Here is a 23,733-nt window from a genome sequence, read left to right on the forward strand (position 1 = left end):
AAACCTACATCCTTTTAAAATACAATTCTTCAATGAATAAAAAAGGACCTGTAATTCAGTGTTTTTGACAGTCGTTCTTCACTTTTATTCTATTTATCAACCACACTCCTCCGTCGTTTCATTTGCAAGTAACTCCTGAACTATAATTATACAGTAATATACTGTGTAAAGGTAACGTTTAATTTTTTTTAAAATCAAAATGTTAGAGATTATAGCACAAAACATTCACATGAAAAAATCGGTTACTTAGAAAAACAGCCACATGCGCATTTTTTTCATAGAAATAAACACGTTTCACATCTGCGTGTACTTATGCATGCACATACATGAATATGCACACATGTCATGTAGTCATGTAATGCTGAGGTCCGAGCAGTCAGAAGTACACCCCCGAAATGTTGGGGGCACCTTGCCCGTTTCACTGCCAGCGAGCTGCGCCGGGGCTGCGCCGCGCTCCGAGCCGAGATCCTCTGTGTGTGCGTCTGCTCCGCTGTTGCTGCCCTTTGATCCCTGCATTAGTGTTAGTTAGGGGCTCGGAGACACACACATACACAGAGAGCAGCCATAGTCAAGACACAGCAACAACAACACCAACCACCTCCTCCTCCTGTGATCCTATTCCCAACAACACACTCTAAACCGGGGACAGCCAGGTGCACGGCAAGTCCCTGCCATCAGACACTCGCATACAATTTCAATGGAAAAAATCCTTTTTTCTTCTTATCCCTAAACAAGGAGGAGAATGTGAAAAAAGGGGGGAAAATGCCCAGGAGGAAGCAGGAGCAACCCAAGCGCCTGCCTTCACGTAAGTCGATTTCTGGTTTCGTATATTTTTAAATGGCTCTCAGTGTGTTTTCCGCAGTAGTTTAGGGTTAAAGAGGTGAAACGGACAAAGACACGGCGTAGGTTATTTCTCCTTTTTTAGGTCTGTGCTAGGCAGCCATGTTGGCGATGAGTAGCTAGCGAGTGTATTATAAGCAGTGTCTTTAACGCTAAATGATCGATAAAGGTCCTGTTCTCCTAAAGGTTGCGGTCAGTTAGCGTGTCTGTTGGCAGTAAATGGCTTTATGGCAGAGCGTGTTTGCGAATCCGTCCATGGAAGTGTCTCTCTCTCCTGGAAGCGAAAGGGGAGGATCTGAGGATCTGGCCGCAATAAAATGAAGGGTCAGTCGGATCAGACAAGCCAGGCTAGACTCAGGCTTCCATGCCCCAGCGTCAGCAGCAATAGTGCGATCCAGCACCGCTTGGTAACTTATTTCCTCTCTCCATGTAAAACATCTAACTTTCTTCCTTACGATCAAGAGCCCGGAATGCTTTACTCGCGATCCGGGCAGTTTCCGATCGGGGATGCGACGGATAGACGGAGATTTTTAAAGCTTATTTTTTCCGTCCAGCCCTCTCGGTTCAGAAGGGTTCATGTCTGCAAGCTGCCTGTGTCAAAGCCATGGTCGGTCACCTGAAGTTCAGGGTATTTTTCCCCCATATGCAGCCATTCATTGCAGACAGACTGCGATCAATAACGCAGGCATGTAGGCAAGATGGCACTTTTCCTGACTGCCCGGGACCTGTGAAGCGACGCAGCCTTTTAAATTAGCAACGCGCTAAACTTAGCTTTGAATGGACCATCAATCGTTGTTTTTTGTTCATTTGACCCTACGTACGATGTTTACATTGTGCTTTTATCAGTCGAAAAATAGAGCCTGCTGTTGCGCTCTTTGTCCACTAGAGGATACCGAAGGTAGATCTCGGAAAACATTGATCAAAAGACTTCTGTGAGGGATGTTTTCTAAGTAAAACAAGGATTGTGAACCTGTACCTGTGTGTTTCCCTGAACATACGCTTATGTGGAAAGCGAGCTGCGCATTTATAATGACGGGTTGATATTTTAAAAACACAAAAGGCATATTATTTTAAATTGTTTTCACTTGTGTTTTATAAGCCACAGAGGAGCACATATATGTGTGCCCACATATTAAAATCTCTCTCCAGTCAGTTGGCGAAGTCGATGAGAAGTATTGTGAATTAGTGTTGACATCGTATTTCCACAGATACAGTGTATGGCGTATCTGATATCATTTGTTCATTGCAAGTTTTGTCTTTCCCAATATAGGAAATTCTTCAGTAAGAAGAATGGGTAAGCATGCTTATAGGTTTGTAAAGGTTATTTGACAGGGTCTTTCTCTGAACTGCCTTCATCCTTACAGTGTAGTTAGCTGAAATTAAATGGAGCAACACCAAGCAGGCGTTGTTCATACACTGACTGAAAATCAGCAGTGACATTGCTGCCAAACACATCACAACACCATTTCAAACACATTTATTTTTAATTTTGACACACAGGACTTGATGGTACAATCCCTTAGAGATTGTGAGCACTACACTGGTTCTTGCCATAGTCTTGAGGTTAGATACATTTCTGAAGAGCTATGCCATTAACTCATAATAATTATTTCTTGTCGGTGAAAATTGGATCTGAATTCTCTTTACTAATGCTGTTCTCAATTCCTTACACATCCTATGTCTTTACAGATAAACTGACAGACTGATTCCTGAACAGTGTTGCCATTAAATAAGTTACCATTTTCTTGTTCCCTGATATTATCACTGTAAATTTAATGTATGTTTATTTTATTTATAGCCAGTATGGATGCAGTCTATGTTTACAGAGCCTGTCTAATTGTTGTTTAGTTTTCTGTATGATTCCAATTGTCAGTTAAATGCAAGTAAGACAATTGGAACCACTTTATTTTTCCTTTTTTGAATGATGATGAGGGTGTACAAACTGTTTTAGAAACGTTACGTAAGACTTTAGACCAACTGATGTCAAAACAGTCTCTTCACCTTTTAGATTTTTTATGTTCTGGATCAAGTGGGTACATTTGTAGTTCATCCACTTTAATTAATAGTCTTGTTGCATTGTGTTTGTTTTTCCCCAAGATTTATTTTTAACACCTGAGTGCCACTTCAGTGTGTTTTCGCCCTGCAGCCCTTATCTGGCTCCTTTTTATGCTCTCCTTAGGTTCCGTTGCAAAATAAAAGAGGGTAGTCCTTGATATAATATATGAAGCACAAAAGTACTAATTAAAAACTCACAATTTCTTATATGATCTTATGTTTTATATGATCTTATATGATCATTTCTTATATTATCCTAATTAATTGAAGATATCGTTTGCTATGTGTAGACCTTGTTTTCCTGTAGTTAACTCCAGATTAGTGTTATTTCCTCATTATAGACAACCTCTGTACTGTCGATATCGCTTAACCATATAGGCATACCAGGGCTGTCGGGGGCTTCAGTACTTTAGTTTAATTAAGGGACTCAAAGTCAGTATCGGGTAATTCAGAGCTTGGCTGAAATGGAGACCAAAAGCTTCAAGACTTCCCAAGGTCCTATATTCCATAGGCATCACCTGTGATAAGATTCCTTAGAACAGCTCGATATCGCCCAGCATCACATAGAAAATACTTCCTTAATACAGCATTGTGAAACAAAAAGGCATTTTCTGTAACTCAAAGCCGTAAATGTAAAACCTTTGGGTTAAGTCTCAGTTCTGTTAACCAAATTGTGATGAACAAACCTTTAGCACACTGCTGTCCAGGGCTGTATTATAGGTCAGTCCTTATTGTATTAGTGTATTCTGTAACACTGTTGGTACTGCTGCTGACATCAGTAGAAGGAATCTACAGGCAGCTGAATTTTCAGTGCTTTCCCATTGTTCTGCGGTATGAGTTAATATTCCAGTTTGCTGTGGAGTTCCTACAGAAACAGAAATGGCATGTACATTGACCACATAGATGATCCTGTAATGATATGGGTCTGCTTCTGAAGTTAGTAGTTCCAACAGCTTAAGATGGGTTTGAGGAAGGTGGACACAGGCCCATTTACTCAACTTCATCATTTTCTTTCCCCACAACATAAGTCTAAGACAGCAGCACAATTATGTACTGGTTCTTCAGAAAACATCCGCTTGTGGTAGTACATAAACCTTAGCCCTTAGGATTTCATAAAAACATTTTTATGGCAGTGGTTCTTAACCTGGGTATGCAACATGTCAGATACACAACATCTTTGTTTCGTGAAACCAAGGTATTTTAAGGTAAATGTAAAAACAAATTATTGTATTCTAAATGTTACTACAACATTTAAATAAATAAATTAAAGGAATAATTCTCTCTCTTTCATTCTATAATTATGATATAGGTTTATAGAACAGACCTACTTCCAGCGGTTTTTGAATGGGTGCAAGAACAGATTTTGAGAACCAAGGGGCTGCAGACAGCAGTTAAGGTTAAGAACCACTGGTGCCTGTGCTCATATCAGTGTAGGCACCTTACTTTTTGGTTGGCAGTTTGATATGGTGCCAGTGTCTGGTGTTGCAGTGCTCACTTGTTGTGGCACTAAGTTACGAATTCAGAGTTTGATAATTCATGTCTCAGTTCAACAGTTCCTTCTCCTAAAGATTATGTGAAGCTGACTATCAACGATTATTTGCAGGAAGACAAATCGCACAAACGCCATATGTGAAGAATTCAAACACACAAAATCCAACATGCCCTGAATAGAAAACATCAAATGTCATGCATACATTGGTCCAGACCTCTCGCCATATTGACGATTGGATTTATATCATGTGATAAACCAGCCTGAATCTATGATGTATACAGTATGTCTGTATTCTGAAGCTATGTATTCTGTATCTGTAAAACAAAGATACAAATGTGTGCTTGAGCTCAGCTCCCCTTTTTTCTTTTCTTTTTCTCAGTTTTTCCTCCTTTTTATTTTATCTGTTGTTATGAAAGAGGAAAAGTTAATAGTTTAAAAAAAAAAACATCAAATGTGGATTCTTTGTTTCTGAGCTGGTGACAGGGGATGAATTAATTAGTACTCTGTTGAACTCTCCGATAATTGTCCTTTTTAGTGTAGCGGTGCAGTCTTTTCTTCAGAATTCACAGTGCCCTTGACAAACTAGAGGCAACTCTTTTCTCACATGATGTCCAAATTACCTAATGTACAAATAAGGGTAATACAATAATTGTATCTTATCCCCCCCCCCCATTAGCATAATAGTATATATACTGGTATTGATTTATTTTTGTGTTGTACCAAAAGAATGTCCAATACAGTATACAGTAGTATACTGATTGCAGTAGGCCCTTAGTGTGCTTACTATATAGGTTTGGATGTAGCATTATAGTATATATTTGGAAGAACAGGCTAGCAGCTATTTTTAAATGATTTTGGCCATTGTTCCTCTTGACTTCCAAAACACAGAGTACCAGCCAAGAAACAAAGAGGAAACAAATCACAAGCTGTGTTTGAAGTGCTTGTTTGAGTCCTGTGCTGTCTAGTGAGCCAGTGCGGCCTTTCAGCTTTATGATCGTAATCTCTATGCAGTTTAAACGAGGTGAGATGTTTGTTCCTAAAAACGGCATTTGCATTTGTGTATTATGATATAGTCACAGAGATGATAAAGTTTACTTATGACAAAGCAGACATCTTAAAAAAACTTAAGATCACATTAAGCTCTCACTCTGGCACATTTCTTGTCACTTTGCACATTTTTATTCTTAGTGTTTAAAAGCCTCACAAATATTGTGCCAACATTATTGTCCTGTTTTGATTTCCAGATTCTTTTACTGCAGGTGTTACTTTTGTCTATTAGTTAATGGGGCAAATTGTGTGACTGGGACCAATTTATTGGACCACACAGAAGGAACTGTAATATAGGAGAATACCAAACTGTTTGTGTACAAATCACCCGCCATTTAGTCTCATGTAGTTCTCTTTGTGTCTGGGCGAACTGTACATTTTTTTGCCAAAGTTGCTGCTTTGTTTGTAATTATCTTCAAAATGTAACATTTTTACACCATTATGTTCTTATGGGTTGTCGCGGTACAGTATATTTTTAACCAGTCTTTCAAGTTGACCTGTTTTGCACCAATACAGTAAAGTTTCATTTAGCAGGAAATATCTACTAGCTTTTTAGATTAGATTAGTAGTCGACTGCTAAAAAAATGTAGTTGAATGATTTTGTTTAGATTAATTTATTTATTTTGTCAGATGTACTCCAGGTATGTATTAATTTTTTTTTATATTCACAAAATATCACCATATCCGTTGTGTGTGCTGAAACAAAGCAGACAATGTTGGTATGGAGTTGGAAATGTAACAGAGACTTTCAGATGTTGGGTGCCATGAATCAGAGCAGTAACCTCAGACTAAGAGATACAATTTGTTTTTGTCACCATAGGTAACAAGTAGGAAGGAGAAAGTAAAATTGTACTTCGAGAAAATATCAGACCTTTCCTTTGAACAAAAAGCCAGTCTTGCCCTGAGCAGTGAAGAATCTTTTTTTTTAGACCTGTATTTTATCTGTAACCTGTTTTCTAAGTGTAAGATGATTGATGTCTGGCGGTGAGTGAAAGGCCATGGTATCTCCTCACCAGGATTTTTCAGTGGCCTTAATGGTACAGAATCTCTCTTTACTAGTGAGTCATCATGGCTCCCCCCGCGACGGTTATTTTGACCTTGACTGGCCTCGGGCCTGGAAACTTTGGATTAAAGGAAGAGGAAAACACAAGGGGATTTTCCATGTCAGCCTTGGCACCTGATCTGCACAGAGGTTCTGCCAAAACCAAGGTGGTCAAGCCGTCACAGAGACTCTGCTGAATCGAGGTGGAATGATTTGTAATCCACCAGCTTTTATGTACAAAACAATTAGAGGGCACCCATAAAGTGGACTGTGTGTAAAGTACCATGTGTTTCTGTACAGCTGTGTGGGTATCAGGCTCGTGGATGTAGAACTGAATAAACCTCTTCAGCATTCTCCAGCATCTACAATACAGAGAGAAATACAATTAAAGGTTATGAGACATCATGAGTGATAAAATCATCTCAAGGCACTGTGCTGCTCTGAAGTTCAGGAGGTTCAATATTGAAACTATAATAAAGTAACTCTGTTGCTCCTTCTAAATCGATCCTCGATTGAAATGCATCATTTAATAAGTACTTAATATGACGGATCATTACTTGTAAGATATCCCATTGCTTTCTGCTAGATCTTTGTATGTCTGAGACAATTTTTTGCAGTGAGAGACACTGCTGATTCTTCCAATTAATTGTACAAAGACACATGTAACGGGGTCAGTAAGACTATGTGTCACCATAGGCTTCTGTGACGGATATTTGAAAGAACCTAAAACGAAACCTAAAATATTTTTTTTTAGACTGGGCCCATGCGGCTGATTGTTTCACAGTTAAAAGTCTAATTTAAAGATAAATACATTTCACAGTAATTTCACTTGCCCACACCAACCTAGAAAAAAGGAAACCTTTGTCACCCCCATGAGTCTTTTCATTTGTCCAGCCAGTGTGAAGTTTATTCCTGAAGTTGTCTGAGTGAAATAGGTGTGCTTTTCCTGCTTGAGACTTGAAACGTTTTGACAAGCCGCAACATTAAGATCTACAGCAGTGAGAGCAGCCCTTTGGCTACTGTTGCTTTACACTGAGTAATAAGGATCTCACAGGAGCAGCAGACATACAGTTGGCAGCAATTCACAAAGCAAGACTCAGTATTTCAGCTGGGAAGAGGTGGGGGCTGTCCACAGCTCCGAGGCCCTTTCTGTGTTGTAGTACTAGAGACCATCCAAATCTGTCCTTCCCCACTGGAAAAGGCTTTCAGCTCCCAGCGACAAGAGGAATGGAGCCCTGGGAAGGTCAGGGAAACCTGTGCTGTCCAGTAGCTAGGACACAGTGCTAAAAAGGGATGTGATTTATGAACCGACAAGTTATTCATACTATGGTTTGTTAAGAAAGAAATGTGTAGTCATCTAGTAAAAGGAGAGAGGGGATTTTAGAATGGGCATCATCATGAGTCAATGTTTTTAAAGCGTTGACTTGAGCTCTGGTTTGCTGCATCCCTTCCAGTTTGGAAATTGGGCCTCCTGACTGATCTTATCCCTGCGTTGTCAGCAGGTACTTTTAGTGCTTCAGTATAAGCTTCCTGAGCAGCTCGCCTGAACGAGGCCTCTTCCGGAAGTACAGGATGAGTCCTAGAGCCCGGAGCCCTCAGGCGCAGTCCTGACAGTGGGTTAACCAGGACTTGGCAAGGTGTGTGTATGTCTGTGTGGGGGGCATCTAGCCAGGCGGTGTAGATTCCTGAAGGACTGTTAGACTGGGCCATACTGGTAGGAGCAGAGCCTCCCTCCTTCTGGTTATATCTGGACTGAGCTGTGTCTCTTCCCCTCTGCCCCTCTGGCTGGCCAGACAGAGCAGTTCGGGGACCACACACACTCTTCTCTGCTGCTCCTCAGTCCCTAATTCCCGAAACACTATATAGAAAGTGGAAGATCTGTGGGAAAAAAAAGGTTCAAAATGTAGGTAAAGAAACATTCTTTCGGTCCAATCTAAAAAGAAATCAATAAAACCAGGAGTGTGCAGTATAATGTGAGTAATATTGGTTTTTTTTTTTTTGGTAGTGGTATCATTTTTCTCCTGCCCTGGGATTTTGAAGCAAAACACAGAAAAGTGTACAAAGAGGACTATTGCTTGTTCAAAGTGCAGTAATGGTCTTAAAAGTTACATTAAAGTAATGTCTCCAGTATGTCCACAGTTCTGTGGTTTTTTTACTTTGGTTCAGCATGTAGTTTCTGTCCAATGTAAATTGTATTCCTTGTGAAAATTAGAAAGGTTTTTAAAGTTGGCCTGCTCACGTATGAGGCATTGAATTGTCTAGGCCCAGGTTATTTTAAGGGATTATAAGGGAGTATAGACTAGCTCTTATGTTGAGATCTGCTGATTCAGGTCTTCTTAGACCTGGCAAAGAGGGTGATAGAGCCTTCTTGAGTGTAGCACTACATCAATTGAACTTATTGACCGGCATCCATTAGAGATTCTGCAAGTGTCAACATTTTTAGAACTCACTTAAAGACCTGTCTTTCACTATTAATATATAATTAATTAATCTTTATTTTATTGAGTCAGTTTTAAAGTGCTCTTTTGGCTCTGTTATGTGTATGATGCACACAATGGTATGTATTGCTTTGTGTGTTTTGAAAAGCATTAATAAAACCATGGTGGTTAGCATTGCTGTTTTGCAGCGCTGGGGCCCTGGGTTCAGTTCTGGACCTGGGGTGCTATCTGCATGGCTATTCTTGTATGTTTTTCTATGTTCGCGTGGGTTTCCTTTGGGTCTTCTGTTTTCCTCCATTTTCCTCACACACTCCAATGACATACTAATAGGTCAATGGACTTCTGGTAAAATTAGCCCTGGTGTGAGTGTGTGTGCCCTGTGATGGACTGGTGTCCTGTCCAGGGTGTATCCTGCCTTTACCCGTTGCTTTCCAGGATATGCTCTGACTCCTCTGCAGCCCTATGTTGGCTAAAGAGTTTAGAAAATGGATGAATAGACAATGACGTGTTATTGTTTTCACTAACTTAAGTTTAACAGTGGTGTTCGGTGTTATGAGAAAGCCTGTAGTTTTTCTTAAACGGTAGATGATATGCAGTGGAAAGGAAGACATTGTATAATTGTTTCACCTAAAAAGTGTTGTTCTTTTGGCCTTGATCTTCTGCAAGTTGAAACCTTGATAGCTGATTGCTATGAGAAGAAACTGTAGTGTGAGTGTACCAACATATAATACTGAACAAGATTATTATTGATGCAAGTTCTGTACTAGAGCTTGAAACTAATTGCATGAAATCAATCCTATTCTGGCATGGTTTTCAAAGGTGTATTATAGTGATTCACAAATAAAGCTACAACTGACCCACAGTTTTTCAAATGTACATGTGTTTGTAGCCCTCTTGATGTCTTATTTAGAAATGAGGAATTGGCCAGTTTGTAGCCCCTCCAGATGTAGAGTTGTCAAGTGTGGTCAAGTGCAGCCTTACAGTTGCGAAGCTTGCATTAGCCCCGGGCTAGGGTCCTTCTCCTAGTTGGCTCAGAATCCTAGCCCTTTGATGAGCAGGTGATACCGTGTCTAATAATGGAGAGATTCATTCGCTCCATTCTTTCACGATGGCACAAGAAATCTTTCACTACATTGAAAATGTCATTATTGTGGCTGTAAGCAGCTTAAGGTGCTTGTCTGCATCATTGACCAAAATGTATTTTTTTTCTGTCATCAGGATATTGTTTGTGAGGGGGAGTTAAAGAACGTTAGAATCTGAGGGCGAAATATCTGTGGACCTGTCTTGAAGTGAAGTGTCAGTTAAACCTAATGCTTTACTTGCATCTTCAATTTAATGGTATGTAGTGGGATACCGACAGGGCAAGATGGGCTGGATGACTTCCTCTTATTTGGAACTTATTTGTAATTCCTATTTTCTTAGTTCATTCTTTATTTGGTAACGTTAAGCAGACACTTTTAATGAAGTTCCTTATTCCTTGAAGCCAGACTTTCATTTACTGGACATGTAGGCCATACATCTTCTCTTATCTTCTGCTGCAAAATGCATATTTTACATGATATGTTTGTAAGTCTGGGACAACGTTACAGATTACACAATGATAGGCTGTCTGTCTGATTACTTGGTTTATGTTTTCTTTTTTGCCTCTCACACCTTCATTTTGTTCCCTGTTTAGGTTCTTAATAATTCTCAATGTACCCCATTGCTCATAATTCAACTCTTCCAGTCTTTAACCACTTTTTCCCCAAAAAACCCAAATTGGTAGTAAATGTATGCTGAAACAATATTTCCGTGCATTGCTGTGCTGAAAAACTTAAAAGTGTGCAGCATTCCCTCTTAAGGCATAGCAAAGTGCTGCTGAGTGCGAAGTGCAGTAAGGTCAATCAATTTGTTGGCACGGCAAAGGAAGAGGCTGTAGCTTCCTGTAAAATACAGTGACAGAAAATACTACACGTGTAGTATGGACACCAGAAAGGCATTGAAATTAGAGGGATTTTGAAGGACAGTTTTTTTACAAAGCAAAAAGGTGGATTCCCACACTACACACTACATGCTGAACTGTTTCTTTAATCCTTACCAGTCACTGGGAAATGGGCAGTATTAACTCTTCCTCCATAAAGTATTCTAGATTACAGTGTAAACCCTAAATGAGCACATTAAAAACCTAATTTGGCCCTTTGCTCAAGATGCATTTTCTCATCCATGATAGGAACTGAATATGTCATTTGCTTGCTTCTGGTTAAAGGTGTTGCAAGAAATGAAGACCTTACAGGAAGTTGTTTATACATTATCATCCTGTGGATTTAGTGAATTCATAGCTGGGTTCCTGCACACTTAATGTTGAGGCCTCACAATGACATTCTTTGATAAGTCTGGACACCTAATCGTTATTGTATCACACCCATGTCTGAGACTCCAGTCGCATTCTTTTCACTTAATTTTCCAATCGCTGCTTGATTGGACCAGTGGTTCAAAAGCTTAGGAGGGCCACAATTCAGGGAGCCAGTTCAAATAGATTTTACTTTGGTTGAATGTCGGTGATAACATTTAAGCAATTGGCCTTTTGCCCTTACCCCTTTGCACTAAAAATCTCAACATCACCCCAAAAAATCGAAATGAAGAAAAAAGACAATTTGTACTTGCTGTAACGTGTTCATATTCATCCCTAGATTACTTTGTGACTTTCTCCATGATAAAAGATGTTAAAAACTGTACAGTGTCTGTGTTCATTTCGCACTAGTTGTATGCATGTAGAATAATCTCGATTATTAGTTGAATTGGTTTAGCACTTCCTCATAGAAAAAAAAGGTCAGATTGAGAATCTCAGCAAATTGTGAGGAAGAACCCACCATGTATTTAGCTGGTCAGAGATGCTAGGATGAAATTTCTTTAGGGAATGCATCACACAAAACACAGGAGGTAATCATAAAATAAATCTCAAGTAGTTCAAGTAGGTAGCTGTGTCAGAACGCGTAGACTGCAGAGGAACAACTAAAGGTTTATTCCATGCTGAAAAGAGAAGAAAAGCGTTCTTCGGTTGTGAGAAAGAGAGGAAAGGAAATAAAATAAATCTGACTTTTCATCAAGCCATGGAAGAAGCCAATAATTAAAGCCTTATACACAGGAGATGGCTGAAACTTATTCAAACATATCCACTTTCCACCCCTGTTCCAAAATGTGTTGCTCATGCTGAATCTGACAGCTTTAAGATAGCATGTTTGTAGCGAGATTTCCTCTCCAGTTTATGTGCATTAAGACATTTCTTTCAGTGAAACAGCCATAATAGCAGTTTCCACATTTGTCAGATCAGTGTCCAAGGTTTTAAGATGTGGGTTGGCTGTGACAGCCAGACCCTTTGAATATTGGTACAAAGTGAATGACCTTAGTCATCAAGTAGGATCTTAGTGCCAAAATTAAACAGTGAAGGGAGATTTCATTTGTGCACCTTGACAGATGATCATTTTTGTGTTCCTGGCTGGAGAATAACACATACTGGGATCCTTCTGATAATTTGTCCCGTGGAATTGGGATTCCAGGTGTGAACTGTCCTCTACCAGGAAAAAAAATATCAGTCAATCCCATAAGGAGAAAACATTCAGGTTATCAGTGTGCTTAAAGCCTTTGAGACGCACTCATTTTGTAGTGTGGTTAATATTACAGTATGTGTGTAAAAGTGTCTGTGGCACCTTTGCTTTAAGTACTATGTATAGAAAATAGTAGTTCAGGTGGGGAGCTGCGTCAGCATGCGTAGGCTGCAAAGGAACAAGTAATAGGTTTATCCCATGCTGAAAAAAAGAAGAAAGAAGACACAACGCTTCGGCCGTGGAGCCTTCTTCAGGTGTGGACTCTTCTTTTTTTTACCATGGAATAAACCTGTTACTTGTTCTCATGTACAGAAAATATTGAGATTATCGGGGTCAAAGGTCAAAATTAATAATCATCCATTTTTGACAGGCATAGAATTTTAATTGGATGATCAAGACTTTACAGTGTCCCTAGCTGGAACTTAATACGTGAAATATTTTTGGAGGTGTGCTGGTTTGAAAGGACTGGAAGTGCAGTCTTCACAAATGATATACTTTCGGTGTCATTGTGGACAACAGCAACCCATTCGTGTTGGAGATATCAACGTTTATTTGAGGAAATCCAGAACAATCTAACATGTGTATTGTTGTTTTAATAGTAAGAGCAACGTATAGCCTATAACTAAGGAACCCCAAACAATAGACATGACTGCAGTCTGCAGTGTAGTACATTAATACATAGCAAACTGAAAACTGGAGTCAAATTATTTCTTTAATGAAAGAGACAAACCCAAATGGTATTTAAAAAGGGAACAATTCTTTCAAGATGTGGGCAGAATAAACTTTTTTATGGTTCCTCATTTACTGAGATTTCAGTTTCCATCCTGTGTGTTGTCTGGAGCAAAAAGAGGATTTGTCAGTTTCCACACACCAGTATGTCTGGGTAGTTCAGGGAACATGCAAGAGGGCATTGTTAGAGATCTACGTGTAGCGCTCATGCCAGTCCTTAGCGGCAAACGGCAAAAAGCTAAGGGTCTGTACAGACCACCACTCAAATGTAAGATGGAGTCTCCTGCTGTTGAGTGACGCTGATGCCCATAAAGAGGTTGCCCTTTCCAAGACTCGCACGGACGGTTCTTGAGCTTCCGGAGACTGACGGGATTAAACTGAAAGAGGCATTGCTGGGGGCTGTTATGATCCAGCGCCTGTCACTCCCATGGTACTTAAGACGGCGATCTTTTCGGGTGACTGGGTGGCCAGTGGTTTTGTTCAGTCATCTCCTCTGCACCAAGGCTCTGCTGTATTTTACTGCATTGTAGACTGGGTTTCTGCATTTCAGGAGCCCCCGTGACCCATCTGTTGGGTATGAGGTGCCTTGTCAAAGTTGAGCAGACAACTGCCCTGCCCTGTACTGTAATTTTATTTAGAAGGTTCTAGACTTACCTGTGTGTGTTGTACCCTTCCTGCTACCATTTTGTTTCAAAATGAGGAGAAATAAGACTGGGGTTCGTTGTCGGCTGTTCTGTTATTGTGCAAATGAGGAAAAGGGGCATGTGGGAGACTATCCATTATTATTCCTGTGCAGTCCCTGAATGTCAGTGACAGGAAGAACGAGACAGAATCCCTGTGGTATTACTGTACTATTACTGTACTTATAAAGAAACACATATGTCCCAGTACACTGTTTTCTAAGATGTTCTGTAGTCAATAAAAGGGTATACTGGGGGTGGAAATGTTTTATGTCACAGCTACAAAAAGGGTGATAGCATACCAGGGATGAATCACAAAGTAATATCAAAAGAATAATTGTTTTTCAATATGTTAGCATTGTCCAACATAGCAATGCAATTGTGTGTGTAGCTGTGCTTATATGAGAAGCTTGAATACTTTTGCTGTGATATACTGTTGGCTAGTATATCATGTACTGATATTGTACTGAATACTGAAAATAACCACTTTTCCTTTTGAAAATATATGGATTATTTTTTCATTTTCCTCCTAAGCTGTGGAATCCTTAATAGAATCACTTCAAAAATGGTAAACAGATGGGTCTACTTTTATGTTGTTCTTCTTTTTAATGTCTATTTTTACACTATTTCCCGTGGCTAATTGGATAGTAACAATTGGCCTTTAAGATTTATTTTCATATAGTTCTACACTGGGTAATTTATTAGGCTTTGCAATTTTCTGGACACTCCTGTATATTCAGTTAATAATGGTTAGAATTTGTAAAGTAACTTTGAAACAGCTTTATTCATTCTGTTTACAAGACAATCCTTCATCTTATCTTTCGTAAACAGAGTTTTAAAACAATTAAATTTAGGAACTATTCTGTACAAAGGAATAAAACACATTTGGGTTCCTGTAGCATTAATATCATGTCTTATTGGGATATGAAAAGGAAAATACTGGTAGCATGAGCATCTATGACTGTATAACTAATATTACAACGTGGATGAGTTTGCTGTATCAACAAAACAGTTGCCTTGAATATTTTGAATGTCTACATGCATAAGCAAAACCCGCAAATACAGCTACTATCATGGAATTATGGAAAACTTCATTACCACATAACCCTAATAATATATGGCATTGGTAGTTATGACCGAAATGTCCCACTCCACTTTTAATGGAAAATAACATTGTCTTAACAATGTCCGGTCTGGTTTCTCAGTTATCCACAGAATTGTGTCAATGCAGTGTTTCTGCAGCAGCATTCAAAAACCCATCCGTTCCTGCCTTGGTAAGAATAATGGCAACTGCATTCTCCATTCTCAAGAAGCAATGACTAAGAATGGAGATTATACCGCTTAACTTTGGGCTAGATAACTTCGCATCTCAAGACCATGTTATTTCCCCTCTTTCAGTAAAAAAAAATGCAAGTTAGGAACAACAATTATAATAATTTAAAACCAATTTGTCTTACACTATGTCAAATTCAATTAATTTAATTAACTTACAAAATCCACTTAAAATACAAAATGGTGAAATCTACGTTTCCCGATTACAAATGTAAGTGTAATGGAAAATCCAGATTATACATTTAAAACAGTTCTATGTGTAATAATAATTATAATATCAATAATATCCTATACTTACATAGCACTTTTCTGTACGCTGTGCTCATAGGGGTGTACAGCTTTTGGGGAATTAAATTTGGCCAGGACACCAGATTTACACCAATACTCCTTTCGAGAAACTCCCTGGGATCTTTAATGACCATGGAGAGTCATATATTAGTGGGGGGCAACCTTAAAGGACCAAAAGCTTAGACCAGTGGTTCTCAAACTTTTTGGACCAAGTACCACCCCTAATCCAACCAAAGCATCCAAGTACCACCTACAAGTCACCATCTCATAGGAACCCCAGAAATTATCAATGACCAACATGAGCGCATGTGCACACACACTCACACATACATATAATAAATATTATAATAATAAACTTTGTTTGATATATTAAAATGTGGCTTCTCAAAGTGTTTTACAGAAACAAAACAACACATAAAAATAAAAAGCACCATTTCAGTGAGAGGGGTGAGCCTGTTTAGTCGAGCAAAGCAGATGTGAATTAATTTTTCGAGCCTTGATACAGTCTAACAGATTTTAAATCGTCAGGCATTTTCTTGACGGCAAAGGTCTCGCGGTGGATGTTGCAATGAAACCACTAATTTCTGGAGCAACATCTCTAATTCGTGCAACTACACCCCTGTGTCGGCTTGTCATTGCTCTAGCACCGTCTGTACAAACTCCGACACATTTTATCCAGTCGTTCTCGCACTTCGTATCCAGTGCCATTCTCTCCGATAAATTCATTCAGAAGCTGAAATACGTGCTCTCCTGTAGTTCCTGTTGGTAGCAGTTTGCAGAACAGAAAGTCTTCATGGGACATGCCCTCAAACTCGTATCTAACGTGAACGAGCAAATTGGCCAAATCGACTACAGACTCATCTAATTGCGGTGAAAAACATCTGCTCATCTTAACGCGCGCTGTCAGCGTACTTGTGATATAATCCTTCATTTCAATAATTCTATGAATGAATGTGTCTTTCGGGGGGGGTAGCAGGTCGAGCTGTTCAGCAGCTTTTTCTCCACACATAATATTGTGGGGCTTACCTGCTTTATAAAAATACAAAATATGAAAACCCGTCCCGATTTTGTCAGCGCACACAGCACAGTTCCAGGGTTATTTGGCGTACCACCTGGCGGCACGCCACGTACCACTGCCGGTACGCGTACCACAGTTTGAGAACCACTGGCTTAGACAATGAAACAGATTGCCCACAGCAGACTTAACAAGAAATTGCAAAACTAAGCACATCCTTTACTGATAACCAACACTGAAAAAATGTAATAAAACAAAACCTGAATGATACGTCCTTGTTATACGCGAATTGACCTCAAGCGGTTTTGAGTATCTGCGCCAATTTTCTGTGTACCGTTTTGCCTTGCGCGACTAATTCTGAGGATCCGCGAGTTCAAGAAGCCTTTGTGCGCTGCAGTGCGTGCTGGCTCGAGAGTTCTTTTCGCAGAGAGAGCAGCCGCGTGGTCAGATCTCGTTCTTTCTCAATAAACCTGCTTTGCCAGTAGATGTGTCAGTCGTTTCTCTCACATTCTCATATTGCTCTCTGAATATTAGTGTACATTATTGCTTTGATGGGTATTGATATGTGATTGTGCAAAGACGTGTTCGTGATAGTGACTTCCTAAATAAAAGTAACGGCCATTAGTTATGGTTCTACCTTGTTATAGATGAAAAACTGTTTGAGAGATTTTAATCTTGGTCTTAATAGGTGGGTCTTAACTCCAGTTACCCTAACCCTTTTTTACCCATAAAGTTTACCAACCGCGAATTAACTTACCGCAAAGGGTTTTCAGGAATATAACGGTGCAAGGTATAACTGTATATATCAGGGGTCGGAACCATTTCAGAAGGGACGTGCGAAGAGTTAGCTCATGTACATATTCTTACAGGTTTGTGTGACACTTTTCTAATGTCAATATTAGTCCTGCTCAAATTTTGGTTAGTAAAAAACAAATATTAACATATAATTAATAAATTGAAATGTTACCATTTGGTCTGATCCTTGCCCTTGCTGAGCTCTCCAGTCTCAGGCTCGTGGTTTGACACTTTAAGCAGCACACAAGCTTCTTGAGTGTTCAGTTGTTGACCAGCTGTGCTTCGCAACTTCATCTGTGAAAATATCTGTCCTTAGAGGTATGTTGATCCAAATACTGAGTGCAGTGAAAATGCAACTTTCTTCAAACAGTCAAATTTTACTAGCAGGGACTTTCAGCAGGTCACGATAGAAATGCTGTGATCATTTTTAGTAGCTCAGCTGTGTTTTGCAGATCCCAGAACTTTGAGTTCCATAAGTCAGAGCACTGTAATTCAATTAGCTGCATTCAAAATCCTCAACACCCATCCACCGAACCACTGAAAAATCCATGTTGCTGGTATCAAAGCTGTCTGGTGTAATCACAAAAGAAAACATTGGACCGGAAAGTTGGAAATCCTGAAATCTGACAGAAAATCCTGATCCTATTTCTCGGACGAACACTCCCGACTCGGCAATGTGGATTGTACAATGTTTTGAAAGTTCTTTCAGATGGTAAAAATGGTGGAGAGCTGAGGTGTCAATGATCCGAGAAAAAAATGGCAAGTTTTGCAAGAAATGTCCGCCATGTTTTGAAAGGGCCTGTAAGAGTTTGACCTGCAACCTGCAGATTGAGGTTCAGTTCATTCATATGTTTGGCGATGTTTGCTAGAAACATTAGTTTTGCAGCCCATTTTTCATCATGTTATTAGAGTAGCTTTAAACTTTTCTGACATAAAGATCTTAATTGCATTAAGACTGTTCACAAAGCTTGTCAGCACCTTCGCATTGTTCCTGAAGGAGAGTTTGAAAGTGCCAGTGCCAGATTAAGCAACAAGGAAGCAACTGTTTTCACATTATTAAAATCATAATTTCGAAACTCTCGGCTCAAAGATATTCCTGACAAGTGATACAATGAAAATCTACCATGGAGTGGCCAGTGAGGTCCAAAACGATCTTTAAGAATCCCTGCTCTTTCCTGTCCATACCAGAGGAACAATCAGTCGGCACAGAAAATATTTTCTTGATGTCAATTCCTCTTTCCTCAAAATGATCAATAAATGTATTAGCTACTGTATGTCTGTGTCTTTCAGCCATTTTACTTATGTGTCTCTCCATCAATCTAACAGACACAGGTAAGTCCTTAATTCTAGTGATGACCATGTCTTTGTTGGGCAAACAATTAAACAAAACATCCGAACAACTAAGAAAAGCCTCTTTTATTCTCCCCACCTCTGAATGGCTTTCCATGTTTTGCAACACATTGTGTGATTTTGGGACTTCCCTCTGTGGCTTGGTTTTTACTTACACAGAAATTAGTAAAGATGCTGATTTGTTTCTGTGCCTCACTGTGGTCTGTTTATAGACTCAGCTTTGGCCACCTCAACCTTGAAGTGTTTGTCGTGTTTTGTCTGAAAATGTCATTGGACTGTTGATGTGCAATAAGTGACAGTCTCCCAACATGGAGCACAAACAGAACACTCTTTATGTTTTCTGTATTCATCTTTCCACAAGGGCTCAAATGAGAAGACATCTAACTTTGCTTTCTTAGCATCCACCATTTTGTCCAAAATGTTTGGCCTTATGCTTCACAGGATTGCAAGCTTTCCTGTGAAAACAATAGGCCATCCCCACTTAAAATAATGCAGTTGATAAATAAATAGCAAAGCAAATAAAGAGCTTTCATTGGATAGCATGTTGTAGTCAAGCCTAGCCCTTATCATTTTTTTAACTTATTTTCTTCTTTAGACCTTTATCGCGTGAGCTGTAAAAAATCCTATTGCTTGGTTTCAGGGGGATCGTGCACTGGTCCTACACAGTAGTAATGCAGGAGGCATTATGGGTCACCCTTAAAGAGTTTAGAGTTTAGAGATCACTTGAAATGAAAATCTGAACACCGTGCAGCTCCTAAGGAGCACAGTTGGCAATTTCCTGAGTAAATTGAAGCAATTAATTTACTAAATTAATCAAAACCCAGGTATCCCATGTCTTCACAAACTGGTGATTTGCGGGTGACCTGTGTGCTTGGTGTGACTCTCTGAGACCAGGGTTCACCACCCCTGTCTTAGTTAGTATTCACCATAGGACTGTGTCAACAAAGGAAAGCTCAACCCAAGGTTTTAAAATCTGCACAGGCCTTGAATTTCAATCACCAGGGAGAGCATGACGAAATTTGCTGTTGGCACTACAAACATCAAAAGTTTGATCTGCTTTACTTTTTATTTTGAAAAAGTATGAAATCCATCATTAAATTCTTGGGGTCTGTGTTGAGGTCAAGCAGTATGAGTTTAGAAAGGGAGGTCGGGACCTGAAAAGGGACTTTCTTGAAAGATTAGCAACGAGATTAAAAATCTCTCTTCGGCCATTGGGGTAGCCAATGCATTCTGATGTAAAATATAAACGAGCATTGCACGCATTTACACACATTGAATTCTTCAGATCTGATTATCAAGACAGACCAGAATACTTTTATAGGTGCTGAAACTGGGGGAAATCAAAGTTTCATACAGCAAATATGCAAAATATTTAGTCTCATAAGTCATGAGTCTAGCAAAAGTTGTAAAATGTTCATACAAGTTTTTGATTGCAAAACTGCCCCATCATAGTAAATCAGATCTCCAAAGAAGAAGGCTCAGCAGCTGAAACCTTGTGTTTCTTCTTTCTACTTTTCAGCGTGGAATTAAGCTTCACTTGTTTACAGTCCTTACTTGGAAGACTATGCTATTCTGCTGTCCTTGACCTCTTTATGACAGTGTCTGTACTGTATATGTGTTGTCTTCCCAAACTTCACTGACCACTCCAGGGAACTGTTCACAGATCTGACCTGGTTGTCGGGGCAATGACAAGGCACAGTGCAGAGGTGCATGCTGGGTCTTTTGGAAAAGTGCAGTGTTTCCTGTGGGTGTTAGATCCCACAGTGCGGGATGAGCCCTCCTCACAGTAGTGCCAGTGATCCGCATGGGAAATCTCAGCCATGTCGTGGGAAGGTAACTGGAGGATTCTCGTCCTCCCGTGGTAACTCAGATTGCTGTGGGTGCCCAAAAGCCAAAGAGTTGAGCCAGTCCTCTGAGAAGCTTGTGACTTTTTTTGCAGTGTGATACAAAAGAGTAGCAGTTCACAGGGACAGAAATACCCAGACCTCCATTGAAAAGGTGCAAACCGACATTGTCATTTTTTCACACATTAATCTTCCTTTCCAAAGGAGCCCAGCCATTGAGACTAATGGATTGCCAAAATGTGAGGTGCTTCTATTTTTCATTTCTTTTCCCCAACCAGTGTATAAGGATACTGGCACGATACGCTGCTTAAATTTGACATTGCATTATTAGTTGATCCTCTTGATGAACAGCTTTACTTTGAAGATAATGAAGGTTTCCAAGGGAGAGGGTGTGCAAATGACAAAAAGTGAATTGTGAAATGAATGCATGATGATAAGCTCGTATTCTGTCTCCTGTTTGGAAAAAAAAACACAGTCCACTTATCATATTGATGTACTATAAAGTAATGAGACAGGACAAATGTGTAGATGTGTTTGTTAACTGGAGAGAATGAGATACTGAGAGTGCCCCAATTAGTGGAATTACCTTCCCTTTTAACATGAGTACAAGTCATTTATAGAGACATACCCATGCAAGATGCTGTTTGCCCAATGTATTTTCCATTCAGTGTTAACGAGGCAGACTGCTGTATGTGCTCATTAGAATTGCCTGCAGTCTTGTCAGGGACGCAGTGCCTGACACTGTGTGGACGTTTAATGGCCTTATTTCTTAATTCTTATTTCTGACTACTCTCTCATTATGATGTAAGTACCTGAGGGGCTTATGGCTTTGCAGGTGTGAGATGGTAGTGTGATGGTGCCTCTGTGTTTTAAGAGGAGAAGATAAACTATAGGTGTCTGCTGAAGCTCCTCCTCTGTCTTGTCTTACTAAACACTAGAGTTTGTTTTATTTGAAACAAAGATGTTTCCATTGCCTTTCTTCAATGAGGAAATTATATTCTTGTGTTCTGTTTTAGTGTTATGCCAATGACTCACCCAGTCCTCCAATTTTGAAGTTAGACCATCTATTTATGTCTGTATGAGACACTGTAGACACTCCGTATGAGTTCAAGAAGTGCAGCATGGTGGCAAGGCCGTTAGTACTGGTGCTTTGCTTCTCTTGGGTCCTAGGTTTTTTCCAATCTCGGGCACCTTCTGTGTGGAGTTTGCATGTCATCACTTTTTAATCAGTGTATCTAAATTGTCCCAGTATGCTTGTATCCTTTCTAGAATTCAGTCTCCATCTCGCGGCTAGAGGCTTTGGGACCTGGGAATAAGTACCTTTCAAATAGTAAAAGTAAATTGGTAGCTTCAATTTTGCTGCATTCATAGGCAACATTGTAAATCCTGTGGCATTTGGCCTTCAGAGCATACTGAATCTTTTAGTATTAATGTATCTGTAATATTCAGTATTAATGTATTGTTAACATTAGGAGGGGTCCATGGAAGGAAATAGTGACTTTTTAGATATGTTCTGAACAAGTCAAGAACCCCGTTTCTTGTGTCATGTAAAACATTAAATCACTCATACTTCAGTGTGTACTTAATCTTCGTCTCCACAACTCTCAGTAGACCCATGTTTTTTCCCCACAAAAATCATTTCTTTTCTAACACAGTCTTCCTCCCGGCATACAAAAACTGAACACTCAGCTTGGGTAAACACACATTGTTTTAGTACCCCTGTTTGTCATTTGATAGTGTGCTTTTCAATTTATTTATAATCAAGCAGTCTACTAGATGTTTAAGTAGAAAGTTATATCATACACAGCCAAAATGTCCTAAACCACTTTTTCTCCATAAAGGAGAAGAGCAAGAATTAGAGTCTCCTCCGATCTGGATTTTCTTCCTATTATGTAGTAAACATTTCCATTTCAAGGAAAAAATTAACAGAGATAGTGCTCTTTACAGGAATGCGGCCAAGCCTTTCAGTGTGTGTTTTTTCTGCTCTTTAAAATCGATTTATAACAGTGATTTACTGCATTCACTAATCAAAGTAACTAATTCACCCTCTCCTGTACCCTTGTTTGCTTAAAAGACATTTTTTGAGATGATCGAGTCTCAGGTAGTTGGCCAATTTGGCATGTAGGAGAAAACATGGTGATAGGGTTCAGAGCGAAAGCTGTACAACAGGCAGGTCAAGAGCTCTAACCTTATGACCATGTGAATCTGCCCTGTCAGCTGCTGTCTGTGTCACAAGTGTATCTGAAGAATGATGGCACTCAGAGAGTTCAGGCAGAGTGTGTTGGAGGCCTCCAGTCTGGTTCACTTGAAATGATTGTTGTCATTTGGGTTTTAAGTTCTTCTTTTTCATCTAATGTCAAAAGGAGTGGTATTGTATTTTTTTTCTTTTAAAATTTAGAATCTCTTGTTGTCTTCTTTTCTATACCCACCTGATTTGGAACAGCCGAGTGTGGGCTTTCTTCATGTCTCCCCTTGCAGCTGTGAACCCTGTGACCGCACATGGGGGGACAGTGAGGACGTTTCTCTGACCCGCCCTCATTGCGGCCTGTCACGTTTTAACCCATTGGAGCAAATACTCAAGGTTCAGTGCTGGTTGGAAGACAGACATCGCACATGAAAGCTCTGCAAGCCTGCAAGTGCCCAGGAGGCCATGGGTGTTACTATGCTGCTGAGAGCCAAAAGAGTCCTAGCCAACTGTTACCAGCTTCCCTCGGCGGCGCTCAGCCAATAGCACGCCGCCACTTGGGGGTCACAGTCAGCTAGGTTGTGCTCTTGTTTCTAGCCTGGAAGACACTTTTTGATACAGGCTCATAAAGCACATAGCACATGCAACAGGATAATGAGCCTGTGCTCAGGTTAACCAGTTGCGCCCTTTATATGGTATTTTAAATTCAGAATGATGAAAGTTTTGAATGAGAAAAAGCTTTTTTTCTGATTAGTTCAACTGTGAGGTAAGATGAAATCGAGTGCATTTAAAAATCGTTTTATGCACATATAGTACACAGCACCTATAGAACGTCTACACACCCTTTCCAAAATGAAACAAATTGTGACCTAACAGTCTGAAATCGAGAAGCATTAAATCAGCATTGTACCACAAAACTTCCATGTGAAAATCCAAATTTCAAATATTCTGCAAAGTAGTTACTTTTATTCTCCAAATAAGCCATTTATAATTGCACTTAATTAAAGTATTTTCTCT

General features: G+C 39.7%; 1 protein-coding gene across 3 annotated transcripts in view; it reads left to right on the top strand.

Annotated features, from left to right (window-relative positions):
• Positions 1-441: 441 nt before the first annotated feature.
• Positions 442-23,733, top strand: part of znf827 (zinc finger protein 827) — a 67,742-nt gene continuing 44,450 nt past the window's right edge. For 2 of the 3 annotated variants that reach the window (XM_015344682.2, XM_015344683.2), the window contains exon 1: positions 444-805. In XM_015344682.2, the coding sequence (XP_015200168.2) occupies positions 763-805 (43 nt within the window). In that variant the 5' untranslated portion in view covers positions 444-762. Of the gene's footprint in view, positions 806-23,733 lie in introns of all 3 variants that reach the window. The other variant, XM_015344684.2, reaches the window with a different exon arrangement.

The sequence above is a fragment of the Lepisosteus oculatus genome, chromosome 1 (assembly GCF_040954835.1).
Source record: "Lepisosteus oculatus isolate fLepOcu1 chromosome 1, fLepOcu1.hap2, whole genome shotgun sequence".
Classification (NCBI taxonomy): domain Eukaryota; kingdom Metazoa; phylum Chordata; class Actinopteri; order Semionotiformes; family Lepisosteidae; genus Lepisosteus; species Lepisosteus oculatus.